We start from the raw sequence: 13,958 nt of genomic DNA on the forward strand, positions 1-13,958 counted from the left end.
AAGGTGGAAGAGAGAGACAATAAGACGAACTAAAGATAGAAAGAGAAGAAAGCGAGAGAGCCAAAAAGAAGGAATAAGAGATAGAGAGATCAGCAGAGAGGGACAGAGAAAAAGAAAGACGAACCAGCGAATCTGATAGATAAAGATAGAAAGAACTAGAAAAAAACAAAGAGGAGATAAAAAGAAGACAGAGGACCAAGAGAGACAAATAATTTGAATAGGCTTTTAGAAGAATTATATATCCTTCAACTGACTATCTTTATTTTTCAAATACAGAAAATAGATTTAAAAAATAACAGTTAAAAAGCATTAGTTTACCATTCACATTATTTATGTATCCTAACTGCTTAATTTAGATGCAAATTCAATTTGTGGTCAAGTTTCTATTAAGCTTTTCGTGCGATGGCCATGTTGCAGCTGTTGGTCACATGTGGCGTATACTTAATATCAGTTAGTATCACGTTTTTAATGCCAAAATCAGAATATCAAAAGTGTGCTTGAGTGTCTACGTGGCATAAGGGACAAGTTGTGCTATTTCAAATTACATTTCTCGAGTTGGACGAACAAGGCAAGGCGCAACAAGAAGTATTATGACATTAAAAAGCTGGTCAGTCGAGTCGCTCAGGGAGAGTGGCAGGAGCCAATGGGATCCATGTCTTATGCCTCGTGGGTCGTGCTTTGTGCCTCGTGCCGTTTGAGTCGAGAGTCGACCCTTAACACCTCTATAATTTGACATGAAAGCAGCGCCGAGATCTCGAGTGCGACAAGCGCTGCGGGTCTCGGAATAAAAGTCATTACACTTCCGCTAAATGTCGCTATTATTTAACAATTTTGTTTATGCATGCTACCCATGCAGACGCACCCCATGGCTCTAATGCATACACATACCCTATAAGAAATATAATTTATGGTTACTCAGACTACGAAAAAAAGCAGCAGAAGCAGCAGCAGGTGGAGAGAAACTAAATTGTCGTCGTTCTTGTTGTTTGACTCGCAACAAAAAGTAGGAAAACAATTACAACTGACTTAACACTTCCGTTGCTTGTTGGAAAAGCCGCACACGTTTGTCCTACAAATCGTTGGAAGGGTCTGGTAGCAAAGTAGAGGGCTAGGGATAGTGCGGCGTAACGCACTGTGCCCCCGTCAAGCACTAGAAATTGTAATTTAACACGTACCTTTGTAGTACAGGTAGCTTCTTCCGCAGGTGGTCAGCTTAGCAGCCTAGCTAGTGAATCACATGGCAACACTTCGCACGACCCCTTGACGGGTTTCTTGGGGCCGTTAAATATTTAAATTTCTTATTATTACTACACATAAGAAAATCACTCAAAATCTTATTTTCCCATTATTCTTATCGATAAAAAACGATAATTTGATTTCGTTTTTTAAAAGTATCTTGGATACCACAAAAGATCCGATTTATTAAAAATAATGTACAGATTTTGTATATTAGATTTTGGATACCTCGCCCTAAAGTTGTGCTTCGGAAAGTGCTAACATCTATACGTAAATTGAACTATCTGAAAATGCGAGTCTTGTGTGTTATTTGCTATGTATGTGTAAAAGAGCCGCTCCCAGCAGGGTTCAAGGTACCTGTATACCTTCAAAAATTAGTAGCATTTGTATTTCAAGAATAACATTTTATTGGATTCTTTATGATTATAATTTAAAAGATATATGTATAAAAAACAGCAATAAAAATGCTCCAAAAATATTCGCTGAATAATAATGTAAAGCACCTTAAACAAATTAATTATGTTACGCTTTGCTTTGTGCAACTTACGACTAAAAATATTTGCTTTGCATGAGAAAATGGTATGCAGAGTTATTCATCGATATTTTATCGATTAACGATGAGTACACGAACGATTCCATAAGACTTTAAAGCTTTTCAGCAATGCACTTTGCATTGGCTTAGCATTTTCGAATAGATCATAAAATGAAAATGTGGTGCGGAAAATAAATAAGAAAAGCAACAAATGATAAATAATTAGGTGACTTAAAGAAAAAGAGTAATTGAAATTTGTTCTTTGGAGTATTTACATTTAGATGACATATCAAAAATAAATAGCTGAAAGCAAAATGACTCGACTTCCAGAAAACAGTTGGCTGTCATAAAAAATAAAGAATATAAAAATAAACTTGTGCTTACAAAAAAGGTATAAAAATAATAAAATAAATGAAATTCTTTTTGATGTTTCAGACATACTTTAAGTTAACGATATTTTTGTGTAAAATTCGTTTAGCTAATGTTAAATATTCGAATACATTGCTTTAAGTCTAATAATTTCTTCAATTATTTAGAATATGATTTCAAGCCAATAAGCTAATTATTCGGTAGGTCAGAAATATTCGATACGCCTTTTACAAAGGTGCGAACACAAAATTGGCGTCACTTTAAAGGTGTCTAAACAAGTACACAAAGGCCAAGTAATTGCTGATTATTTTGTGAAAATTTTCATTTAAATATCTTACGCAAATCTTAACCATAAGTTAAATGTTAATGTAATTATCCATAAATATATATGTCAATATATTTATACATATCCTTCACTCCCAAGCAATGCTTTACAATGATGAGTATTGTAAATATTTCGTGTGCAAAGTTGATGGCAATGTTTCGCTTGCTCGTTCGAGATACGTTTCTTGTAACATTTAGTTTTTGAGATACACAACTCCAGATTATGTTTATTTAGGCATATGTGGTTGCAAGCACTCTAAAGTAATCCTGATGCATTTCTAGGCAAAGCTTAGATATAACTGGGCGGCATGAACAATATGTGGGAGCGATTCGTCAGCTACTTCGGCGATTCCGGCGGTGCATTGGCGCTGCCAAAGAGCTCGTCATAGGAGGGAGCTGCAAACGAGTAAGGAATAAATGAAATATAATCCAAATGTTATCATGTAGTAAGTCTTACGCAATGCGTGCGCGCCGGCGTGTTGGCGTGTCTGCGGATATGATCCAGATGCCGCCGACGTGGATGGCAGTTGGCTATAGCCGCCGGCTCCAGATGGTGGCTGTGCTGGCGGAGGCGTCAGGGCGAGCAGCGTATACTGCGGCGACTCGGGCAATGGATACGGGGGCAGATGTGGAGGTGGATACGATTGCACCATCAGTGGGCTGGAAGTATAAGGCATGTAGGGCACATTGGAGCTGCTGCGCACGCTGGCACGGGTCGAGGGGCTGCCAAACTGCGATGATTGTGAGCCGGATGTGTAGGACAGCTCCACACCACCAACGGCCGGACTAAGCGTGGAATCCGAGGTGGTGGAGTTCAAGGAACTGCATTCACTGTACATCGACGAATGCGATGGCGAGCCAATGGAAGAGTCTAGCGCTGGATACACAGATATAGGAACAGGTGGATCGAAAGGATTGCCAGGAGCAACAGCGGCGTTTGCCGCAACCTCATCAATACCCGGTGGGCCATTGTCGGGACGTGGCGGCAGCGATGGACGCACCGAGCCCAGCCTGGCGGAAACATCCTGAGAATATACCTTGAACGGCAAGTTAAGCACCAAATTCTTAAAGAAACCTCGCAAGACAGCCTCAACGCGCAGCTCATAGGATATGGTTATGACGCCGCTGAACTGCTCATCCGTTGGCTGTGCCGTGTCCGGCATCAACAGCTCATGGGCAAAGCTGCGTTCGCTCTTCTTGCCCACCGCACCCGTCTCCTTGCTGGCAATCGCAATGCATTCGACCTTCTGCACACGCAATGGTACATGACTGTAGTAAGTGACGTACTGTAGTATGCTAATGAAAGACAATTGGAATAATATTATTATCATATATGGACATATATAAAATATATATATATATATATGTATATATAAAATATATACACATAGGCTTACACAGCGCAGTAAGTGCCGACTGTGGGCATAATAAGAAAGAGGGTAATAAATGGGATTCGTGTATGCCTGATGACATTCTTTGCAATCTTTACGTCTATAGTCTTATTTCTGGCAGCAGCCTTTATTCACTTTGGATATAGAAGAATTGCTAGACTGAATCTAAGAATTTTGTGCTAACTGTAACACAGTTGTCCTCAGGCTTGTCTCTTCTTAGCCTTAAATACAGCTAACGGATCTGACAATGCAGACTAAATATGGTTCAATGGAAATTTGGTTTTCTCTCTGCCAAAATAAGCTTAAACTAAGATAGTCTCTTGTCTAACATAGTTAAGTAAGATAGCCGAAGAAACTTCCAACTGAGACGCACTCGTTTCATCGTTCGCGTTCTGCCACTTAAATCTTGAATGAAAACTGACTTAGAGCTTGAAAATTGGAAAATTGGAAAATTTGAAATTGAAGAAGAATTGAAAGTATCCACTAAAAAACTCAAAATAACATGCGCAATGACAACACATTAAGTCTGCAGGTTACAATTTTGACAGGCAATTTAACCACGACTCACTTGAAGCGCAGCTTCTCCACATTCGTTGTGCTGTTATTCGTGACGGTCACACAGATCCGCAACGGTTCGCCGCGCACGGCGAAGTCCTCGGGTAGCAGGGCCAACATGGTAATGGGTCGTGTGCCAAATAGGCTAATTGTCTTGGTGATTTGCTTCTCCAACGGAGTGGGATTGCTGCGATATGTCGACGGCAAAGGCATATTCTTCACAACCGTAAACGGTATGGTGTGTCGCTCATCAAAGGTCCAGGGTCTTTGAATGAGGACACGCATCTTGTACTTGATGCTGCCATAGCTACCGCGGAAGCTCGAGGGCAGCTCACGACCTAGCGCGACATTAAAGTTGAAAGTGTGCTCGCCTGCCGACAGTTCGAGGCCGCGCGGTTCGAATTCGGGGAGAGGCGTTTCACTATGCTCGTAGATCTCTTTGCTGGTGTAAAAGAGACTGCGCGTATATTCATTGTTGTTGGAGTTTTTGCGCAAGATTTCCATCCATTTGCATTTACCTTTGCCAGTCACTTGGATTTTTACAGCTGCGAAAAAAAATTGAGAAACAAAAACATTTTAGCAGTTATGAAAATTTAAACATGTACAATAGCGACATCTGTCGTATTTTCCAAGAATTAGACAAGAAACGGCGTTGCCAACTAATTGTTTGGTTTGTGTCTTGACTAACGTATTTGGCCAGCAACTGAAATCATATTAGCTTTGCACTTGAGCTTCCATGCAATTATACTTTATAATTTGATTCAATTGCTTGACAAATGTGCAGCTCTATATTTTTTGCACAACACATTTATTATTGATTCGTATAATTGTTTTAAATATTTGAAACAGCTGACGGTGCTGCCACCTAATGTAACGATAATGGTTTTTGTATTGACTAAAAAATATATTCCAACTAAACTGTTTTTAACAATGATTTAATATTATTTCTTTAATATTTACATCTATATTTAAATATTAACATTGTTATTTATTTATCTTTAAACAGAAAGCAACTATGTGTTTAGAAAAAGTAATTTTTTTTAATTTAATTTCAATTAGCGTGACACCACTCATGCATATCGATAGCTTTTATGGAGTATCAAAAAAGAAATGCCAGAGTTGCCACGTAGTTCGCGAACAGAAAACACGATTTTTCATCGGGCATTGAAAAATATATATCAAGCCATTTAATTAAATTGTCTGAGCTTAAACACGCAAGTAATTACAATAAAAACAAACGCGCAAAACATGTGCTGCAGCCATAAATATCAAGATCATTATAAAGTAGCACTGGGAGGCGTATTCACACAACAATAATCTTCTTCATGCCATTTTTACCAAATATATTTATTTTTCACGGCAGGACAATACCAGACAGTGAAAATTGTAATGGAGTAGGAACTGACGACTACCGGTTGACAATATGAATGCCAACTATATATCACGTGCTCTATGCTACCATGGCCAGCCATTGCAGAAAATCTGGGATGATGAGCGGGGCGTCGAGGATTTACGCCGGCTAAATCTTACACAGCCAAACTACAGCGTCTACCAGGAGCGACAGAAGTATTTTACATTTCAGGAGCGTGCTAAACGTTTGAAAATTCATCAGTTTTTGGCAAGAAAAGCATCAGATCTGTATGACCGACAGCTGGTGGGCAATGTGATGGAGGAATCATGGCTAGCGCAAATGAGCAACTGCTATGCACCGCAGCCCCCCATCGAGTTCTATTTGAACCCGAAGGACAAACGAAAAGCCTGGGCATATCGTATGGGCGCACTGAAGCAGGGAGACATTGTGTTTGCCTCAGTGCAAAAGGTTATAACGAATGCAAACCGGATTATAGTCAAGCCTTTGTGCACAGCAGAGCCAATGCACTTCTATCTAGCGGATATACCCATTAAGGTTGGTTACTAAGAATGTCTTACAACATTGAATTCATCTGAGTGAATACCCTTTACTTTAGGCCATCATCATGCAGGATCATTGGGGTCCATTGCCATTAGACAAACAAGGAAATCAACATTCATTTTCAATTAACGATTTTCTGCGTTGCGAAGTTTGCAGCGTTTCGGCTGATGTGGAACGCTTGACTCTGGGCATGTTGGGTGTGTACAATAAGACATCTGATCTTAAGCTGGGCCTATGCGATCTGACAGATTTACCAAAATACTATCGGTATGTGAATTTGCCTGATACCATTTCCATTCAACTAACATTTTATGCTTTGTGATTAGTCAAATACGTAATCTAGAGCCAGGAAACGCACCACACTACGAAGATCAGTTGAATGCAGCGCTGGAATTTGAGAATCCTAATTGTGATGTGCTTTTTCAATTAAATGGACTCCAGCCCAATGAGAATCTTACATTAATGAGCAACATTAAACATGGCTTTCCCGAATCTGAGTATGCCTTGGAGCTGCGACAGAAACAGGCCTCACAGTGGGCATTCCGGTAAGTGTTGAGGGAACCAAAATCACGGCTGATCGCTGATAAATGCTATTTATAAACTATATATATATTGAGTAGCTGATAAAGCGAGCGGCCAGCCGTGAATTGGTTGTCCTTATAGTAGCACATGCATCAACATATGTATGTATAATTGTCCGTATATCCAATGCTAACACTCACACAACCACACATACAAACTCGCAAAATACATCAGCTCCGTGGCTGATGGCATTGAGCACTTTAAGAATGGTCAACAAGTTGAGGCCTTTCAGTGCCTGAACAAAGCCCTGAACATTGATCCGCGCAATGTCGAAGGCTTAGTAGCGCGCGGTGCACTGTACGCGAATCGTGGCAGCTTCTTGAAGGGTCTGAATGACTTTGAAAAGGCGCTAATTTTGAATAAGTACCATGTGAATGCGCGTAAATATATGGGCGAAACCCTGGTGGCACTCGGACGCAGCTATGAGGAGGAGAATCGCATACCGGATGCCATCAAGGCCTACAGCGATTGTCTAAATCTATTGCCACAGCATGAGCAGGCACGCATATCCCTTGATGCACTGCAGCAAACCCGGGCATCTGTACTTGGCCCCAGCTCCAATTTAATGACCATGCAGCATAGCACCGAAATGCTCAATTTACCCAACACTGCGGACGCTACCGTCAACATTGCCTCCTCGGACGAGTCCAGTTCCTCTAGTGCTAGTGACAACGAAAACGAGAGCGAAGAGCGGCGTAAGTGTCAGACATTTGACTACCAGAATTTACTTCAACCAACCTTTTGTATATTTTAGCTGTCAAATCGCGCTCCCATTTGACCATAGAGCAGGACAAGCATGCCGTTAGTGATTCCCTATCAGCTAACGAGTTTAAGTTGGACGACGACGACACTATGAACAGTGTGCGACGACTGTTGCGCGAGGCTAGTAAACACAAGAAATCTAAAAAGAAGGGCAAAAAGAAGAAGGACAAAGACAAAGAACGCAAGGAAAATAAAAAATCTAAGTCAAAATCTGCTGATGAAATCGAGACTCTGACAAATACAGAAGCCGCACTCGAAATGCTCAAGAAAATTGACTATGCCGCGGCGTTCAGGTAACTGCGTGTATCACTTGTTAAGCGGGTCAAAGCACAGATTTGTAAAGGGCTATTGGCTATCAATTTATAATTCATTTACAAGGTTTTAATGAGCGCTATAGAAATTTTCTTGATTATGGCAATCATAGTTATTATAGACCCGTTTATAATCTGATCATTGATCCGCTTTAAGTGTCCGCAAGCAAATTGATTTTATCCTTGCGCTCTCCCATGCATGACGAATTAGCCGGAATAATAAGTATGCTAAGTGAGTCGCTTTCCATTGTTGTGCACATTTTACTTGTTCTTTCTTTTTAAAAACCTTTGCAGGCTCATGAGCAGCAGCAGTAGTGATGCCCAGCTAAAGGCCCAGTTGCAAAACTATTTCAAGCAAAAAGAACGCTCAGAAACGCCCCCACCACCGCCTCCATCTGCACCCACTACAATGCGCAAACAGCCTGCGGCATCAGCATCAACGTCGGCAGGAAGTTACAACCTAATGATGGGTCCAAGCACTTCAAAATACGCTGCCGCTGCAGCGGCTACTTTGGATGATGAGCAACCACCGCCAGCGCCCAAGTTTCATATGCAACAACAACAACAACAGCAACAGAAACTCTCTTTTCAAATTAAGAAGCGTCCCCTGCAGATGGACAAATTTGGCTTGCTACGTTTAGCCACGCCGCTCAGCTCCCATTCACAGAGTCGCAGTCGCAGTCGTTCGCCTAGACGACGCACTAGAAGCCGCTCACGTGACCGACGCTCATCCCGACGACGCGGCGGCAACTCTCGTTCTCGCAGTCGGAGCAGAAGTCGAAGTCGCTCGCGCTACTCGAGATCAAGAAGACGACGCACACGTAGTCGTAGCCAGAGTCGGAGTCGTAGTCGTAGTTATTCGCCCGCACGTTACGGTGGAGGAGGAGGTGGTGCTGGAGGACAACGATATAGAGGACGTGGATTTAAGCAACGCTTTGGGAATCGTCGTTCCCGCTCACGTTCCTATGGTCGAGCACGACGCACGCCGTCGCCATTTGTGCCTCGTCGTTCACCGTCGTCATATGTGCCACGTCGCACGCCCTCGCCGTTTGTGCCACGTCGCACACCGTCGCCAACTGCACGCTATCGACGCACTCGCTCGCGATCACGCACCTATAGTCCACGGCGCCATCAGCCCATGCGTTTTACGCCGCGCGGTCGGGGGCGTGGCCGCGGACGTTTTCAAAATCGCTGGCAGTTCGACAACCGCAATAATGGTCGACGTTTTAGTCCTACACGGAGCGTAAGCCCACCTGGCGATGGACCCACCATTGAAGAGGTGGACGAAATGATCAAAGAAGCACAAAAGGAACGCAAACAAGGCATTATTGAAAGCGACAGGGATATACTGAAAAAGAAAGTCACAAACACACCCAGTGACAAGGCCTAAATATTAAAGTTCTGGCACATCTAGTGTTAAGTGTTTCTTTCTACGTAGTTCTATGTATGCTTAATAACCACTCAAAATGTAATTGATATCACCTTAAACTCAACCATGGACACCAAAATAAAGTTGCTTATAAAGCAAATTTGTTGCATGGTCTGCATGCTTTACAAATAAAGAGGAAATCCTACAATGAATTATTGTAATATGTCTCGATATAAAGTTAAACGGGTTAAAAGTCATCTTCTTTATAGTGTCATTTATAGATAACAGCAAAGGTAATTTTTTTTAATAAAACAAATATTTCTTTTTTAATACAGAGACATGGACGCTCGAATGTGAACTTTTCGGAATTTATGTTAAGTGTTATATATTAAATTTAAAAATATATTTTTAACATCAATACTTGATTATTTTTTTCTTTATGTAATTCAACTGATTTTTTAATTTTCGATCTTCTACTAAATACTCTGTATACTTCATATCATTCGATAACTTCGACTTAAGCGTAGAAATACTACTGAATTCGTATTGTAGCAATTATGTTTAAAATAACATTGTCAATTCGCGTATATGCCTTTCAGTATTTGTTTAGAGGGTATGTCTGAGAATCGTTACCGATATCAACAGTTGATACATTTTATTGTATTCTTAGCTTACTGTTCACATATTATTTCTATTAATAACAACGCGTGCTGCGCTCCTCTCACGAACTCTTACAACCACAACAAACAAACTGTGATTGCTCAAACCGGCTGCGCTCTCTTATGCACTCATACATATAGCACCCAAAACAACAAAGAGCGCGAGAGTGGCGTAGACTTTTGATGTATTAGTGCACCACAGTTATTGCAGTCGCCTAACAGAAAATCGTATAAGCAACGCGCATAAAAAGTCTGGACACAAAACGAAGTTCAAACCGAGCCCGAGATAAAGCGTGTACCCCCTTTCGAATTCAGTTGATATTTGCCTGCCGGCAGCAGCAGAAGCAGATTTTGATACCCACATCTGTGGGGGAATGTGTGTGTCTGATTGTGTGCCTATGTTTGTGTGTATATTTGTTAGCGCACAAGACTTTGATTTAGAATAATACGCAACAAATTATTATAATTAGTACGTGAGTTTAAATTAAATTCGAATAATCAAGCGTAACAGGTAGTGAAATACATTTAGTGAATATTATAACAAAATCTAAAATTTAAAAACAATATTTAAGTAAGTAAAATAAGGAAGCATTCCTAATTTACATAAGTGTTTAATTTTCATCCAATACGAAATGCGAAAGAACGTGAAGAGCAAAAATGCAAGATAATTGCGAAAATAAAATTAAGGTACCGAGCAAATCAACACGCGGCGACATGGGCTTTTATTTGGACTTTGAACGATAAGAGCGCACCCACCACAACAACAAGAATAGCTAGACACAATAAAAACAACAACTACAAGACAAAGAACTTGAAAAAAAGCCACGCTTGTAGTTGTTGTTGTGTATGCGCTACACTGTGGTTGCCATGTGGAGACTTATGGGCACGCAAAGGCCATACGTACGTCAGACCGAAAAACAAAATAAAGATTAGCACATTTATGATTTGTTATTAAATAGTAAGGGTTATCTAATGTCTAAAATAATATTTAAGCCAGCTAATGTACTAATATTGTATTTATATAAGAAGTGAACAGAAAATATATTCTTAACACCTCGCTTGATAAACAAATTAGTAAGAATTTAACGTTGTGAACAGTTTCCAGGTAGCTTTACAAATTTTATTTATTTTACCTATTAATATCGAGACTCGAGAAGAAAAATATTATTCAATTATAACAAGAAAACACAGTAGTTCTCTTGAGGCATTACCAAAAAAGACAAATAATAAGCATGCAAGTAAACTCATTTCTTTTCTTTTTTCAGCGAACGCTCATTAAAAATATAATTAATTCATTATGTATACGAAAATCTTTCGTGCTGTGATAATCGGCGCTCCCGGCTCTGGAAAAGGCACCATCTCGGATCGTATTGTCAAGACTTTTGGGTTTCTCCACATCGCCTCGGGAGATATTCTACGTCAGAATATCATCAAAAATACCGATCTGGGCAAGAAGGCACAACAGTATATTGCCTCCGGCCAGTTGGTGCCAGATGAGATTGTGACGAAGACAATGATCGCCCGTATCACCGAAGTCGGCAACAAGTCCTACATTTTGGATGGTTTTCCACGCAACAGTGCCCAAGCCGATATATTGTCGGCACGTGAACAAATCGATGCTGTTATCAACTTGGACATTCCACATGATGTAATCATTGAGCGTGTAAAGCATCGCTGGATACACGCTCCATCGGGGCGTGTCTACAATATAGGTTTCAACGATCCCAAGATAGCGGGTAAGGATGATGTGACCGGTGAACCGCTTACCCAACGAGAGGACGACAAACCGGAGGTGGTGTCTAAGCGTTTGCAACTCTACGATGAGCTCATGGGTCCCGTGCTAGCCTGGTATGCTGAACGTGATCTTGTAACCAGTTTCAAGGGACGCGAAACCAAGGAGATCTGGCCTCGCGTCGAGCGCTTTCTCAAGGATAAAGTCAACATGGGTTAAGAGTAGTAGGGCATTAAGAAAACAACGAAACAAACAGTTCAATTAACTGCACAAATTTATTCATTATTGATAGGCAACTGTTGCTAACGAGAAGTAAGATGTGTTCAATTAAGGTCTAACATATATATTAAATATATCTATTATGTGTGCGTTAGAGTGGGGCCTTTAAGGAGGGGGTTTACGGTTCATTGTAACTCATCAAATGTAATTTCGAAGCCTTACAAAGTAAAAACGAATCAAAAAAAATAAATGTGTCCAAATGTATATTTCCTTTGCCATACACATGTGTATACACTGATTATGAGCTATATAACCCATCCAAAACATTCCCCTAATAAAAATGTTTTGCTTTGATATGAATATTATATATATATACATATACTTATACTTAAATATATGTACTTGTATAAACGCTTTCAAGTAGGTGCTCTGATAATAAATCGTTCTTTTTTGTTTTGTAAAAATGCTCATTGATAATGTACTTGGTGATTTGCACATGGAGCCATAATAGATATGGCAAAATACTATTTTTAGATATTAGAAACATTAAAGCTTGTGTGGCTTCATTTATGCGCCACACTCAAACGCCTTGATTGTTGCCGTGTAGGGTACAGCAGCTGTTAAGTGTGGCGCTCTCGAACTCTCTCTCTCACGCAAACACACACAACAGAGACAAATCGAGTATATAATAATGAAGTTAACCAAGCAAATAGAAGCCATAGTGCTCTGTATTCATCTCTTTGCTTGCGTTGAAAGATTAACTACGATTTGTGTGGGTTAGTTTTATTTTTTAATGATATTTTGTAAAGTCTAAACAGAAGAATGCGACCGATTAAGCTGATGACAATAACAAACAAAAACAGCAAACTAGGCTAACTACTGCTTTGATGAAAGCAGCTGCCAAAATAATTGCAGTAATAACTTCTTTATAGTGATACCACATATATTGGCGTAAATTATAAGTGTATACGAATAGATAAATGTAATGTTTTTGTTCTGTTGCAAATCGCGGGGCGCTTGACTTCTTCCGATTACATTCACTTACTACTTCAATGCACAGAAATTTTGGTAAGAAATGTTGCTTTAAGTCATATACATTTTTCTAGCCTGCACTGTATTCAGAGAAAAAGCTCTCTTCATTATTACGGCATTTTTAGCACACACATACCCACACGGACATATAGAGGGAGAACGCTTACTAGTACACTACATCTGCACCCTGCGCGCCGCTCTCTAAATGAACCCGCGCGTAACATTTCCTGAAACAAATGACCCCACAAACAAGAAGAGCAATTGCCGAATGCAGGCAATTGAGCACCTATCGATGAATAATGCTGAATTGAAAGAATTTACAATCACAATCCAAGTGCAATTATACGTAAAAATAAAAAATGGCTTTGACTAACTGACGGTTTTCGGTTGTGCTGCAGTAAAACATCTTCTTTGTTTATGCCAATGCGGCCATAACGAAACTATGATGACAATGGACACAACAAAGTCAGAAAACTTCACTACTGACCGCAAATTGTGGTCTAACAGGGCCTGACTCATATATGAAGCAAGCCCCGCTTGCGAAATAATGAATAAGAGCAATAACAATGTAAATTTACCTCGTATTTTGGTACGCTTGTTGAGATTCATCCAAATCTCGCCACGAATGACCTGGCCGGCATAAAAAATGCGTTCTGGATTGTCCAGTCGAATGCATAGTCGCTCGCTTTCCATGCTGCTGCTGCTGCTACTTCAGCTGCTCTCATTAAATACTCATCCAAAAATAACATATAAAAGGCCACATTTGAGCGGCCTCTTTGGTATCACTGTGCACAACTACAACTACAACACTATATTCTTTTTATCCAATGTGATAAGTTGAGCACAACACTTCAACTGACAATGTAGGGTAGGACGTTAATTTCATTTACGAGCACTATGGTCCGTTTCAATTAAATTAATCACGGCAAATATTTTTAATAATTCAAGAAAAGTAACTAGAAACGTTGTTGCT

At 40.2% G+C, this 13,958-nt stretch overlaps 3 protein-coding genes across 5 annotated transcripts; 2 read left to right on the forward strand and 1 right to left on the reverse strand.

Annotated features, from left to right (window-relative positions):
- Positions 1–2,303: 2,303 nt before the first annotated feature.
- Positions 2,304–13,950, reverse strand: LOC111600246 (arrestin domain-containing protein 17). Its single transcript, XM_023316285.2, has 4 exons — positions 13,564–13,950; positions 4,421–4,952; positions 2,919–3,757; positions 2,304–2,857 (listed from the first exon to the last, which is right to left on the reverse strand). Exons 1-4 carry the CDS (start codon positions 13,676–13,678, stop codon positions 2,799–2,801), a joined length of 1,545 nt encoding a protein of 514 aa, XP_023172053.2. The 5' UTR covers positions 13,679–13,950; the 3' UTR covers positions 2,304–2,798.
- LOC111600245 (tetratricopeptide repeat protein 14 homolog) lies at positions 5,532–9,561 on the forward strand. The gene is made up of 7 exons (XM_023316284.2): positions 5,532–5,625; positions 5,771–6,313; positions 6,375–6,586; positions 6,646–6,864; positions 7,076–7,596; positions 7,656–7,956; positions 8,269–9,561. Exons 2-7 carry the CDS (start codon positions 5,831–5,833, stop codon positions 9,362–9,364), a joined length of 2,832 nt encoding a protein of 943 aa, XP_023172052.2. The 5' UTR covers positions 5,532–5,625; positions 5,771–5,830; the 3' UTR covers positions 9,365–9,561.
- On the forward strand, positions 10,249–12,293 carry LOC111600247 (GTP:AMP phosphotransferase AK3, mitochondrial). Of its 3 annotated transcripts, none has more exons than XM_023316287.2 (2): positions 10,249–10,573; positions 11,268–12,293. In XM_023316287.2, exon 2 carries the CDS (start codon positions 11,300–11,302, stop codon positions 11,951–11,953), a length of 654 nt encoding a protein of 217 aa, XP_023172055.1. In that variant the 5' UTR covers positions 10,249–10,573; positions 11,268–11,299; the 3' UTR covers positions 11,954–12,293. The 3 variants fall into 3 exon arrangements, with proteins under 3 accessions (XP_023172055.1, XP_023172056.1, XP_023172054.1); XM_023316288.2 differs by having other exon boundaries at positions 10,249–10,475; XM_023316286.2 differs by having other exon boundaries at positions 10,250–10,471.
- Positions 13,951–13,958: the final 8 nt, after the last annotated feature.

Source organism: Drosophila hydei, unplaced genomic scaffold (genome assembly GCF_003285905.1).
Source record: "Drosophila hydei strain 15085-1641.00,03,60 unplaced genomic scaffold, DhydRS2 tig00000063-arrow-pilon, whole genome shotgun sequence".
In the NCBI taxonomy this organism is placed as follows: Eukaryota; Metazoa; Arthropoda; class Insecta; order Diptera; family Drosophilidae; genus Drosophila; species Drosophila hydei.

What these genes read in the sequence shown, in the direction of transcription:
- LOC111600246 (XM_023316285.2), bottom strand. Translation starts at nt 13,678, where the DNA reads ATGGAAAGCGAGCGACTATGCATTCGACTGGACAATCCAGAACGCATT. An exon ending in CAAGCGTACCAAAATACGAG is followed by an intron (nt 4,953 to 13,563) that starts GTAAATTTACAT and finishes TTTTTTTCGCAG; the next exon opens with CTGTAAAAATCCAAGTGACT. An exon ending in CGCCGGCGCGCACGCATTGC is followed by an intron (nt 2,858 to 2,918) that starts GTAAGACTTACT and finishes ACTCGTTTGCAG; the next exon opens with CTCCCTCCTATGACGAGCTC.
- LOC111600245 (XM_023316284.2), top strand. Translation starts at nt 5,831, where the DNA reads ATGAATGCCAACTATATATCACGTGCTCTATGCTACCATGGCCAGCCA. An exon ending in GCCTCACAGTGGGCATTCCG is followed by an intron (nt 6,865 to 7,075) that starts GTAAGTGTTGAG and finishes AAAATACATCAG; the next exon opens with CTCCGTGGCTGATGGCATTG. An exon ending in GACTATGCCGCGGCGTTCAG is followed by an intron (nt 7,957 to 8,268) that starts GTAACTGCGTGT and finishes AAACCTTTGCAG; the next exon opens with GCTCATGAGCAGCAGCAGTA.
- LOC111600247 (XM_023316287.2), top strand. Translation starts at nt 11,300, where the DNA reads ATGTATACGAAAATCTTTCGTGCTGTGATAATCGGCGCTCCCGGCTCT.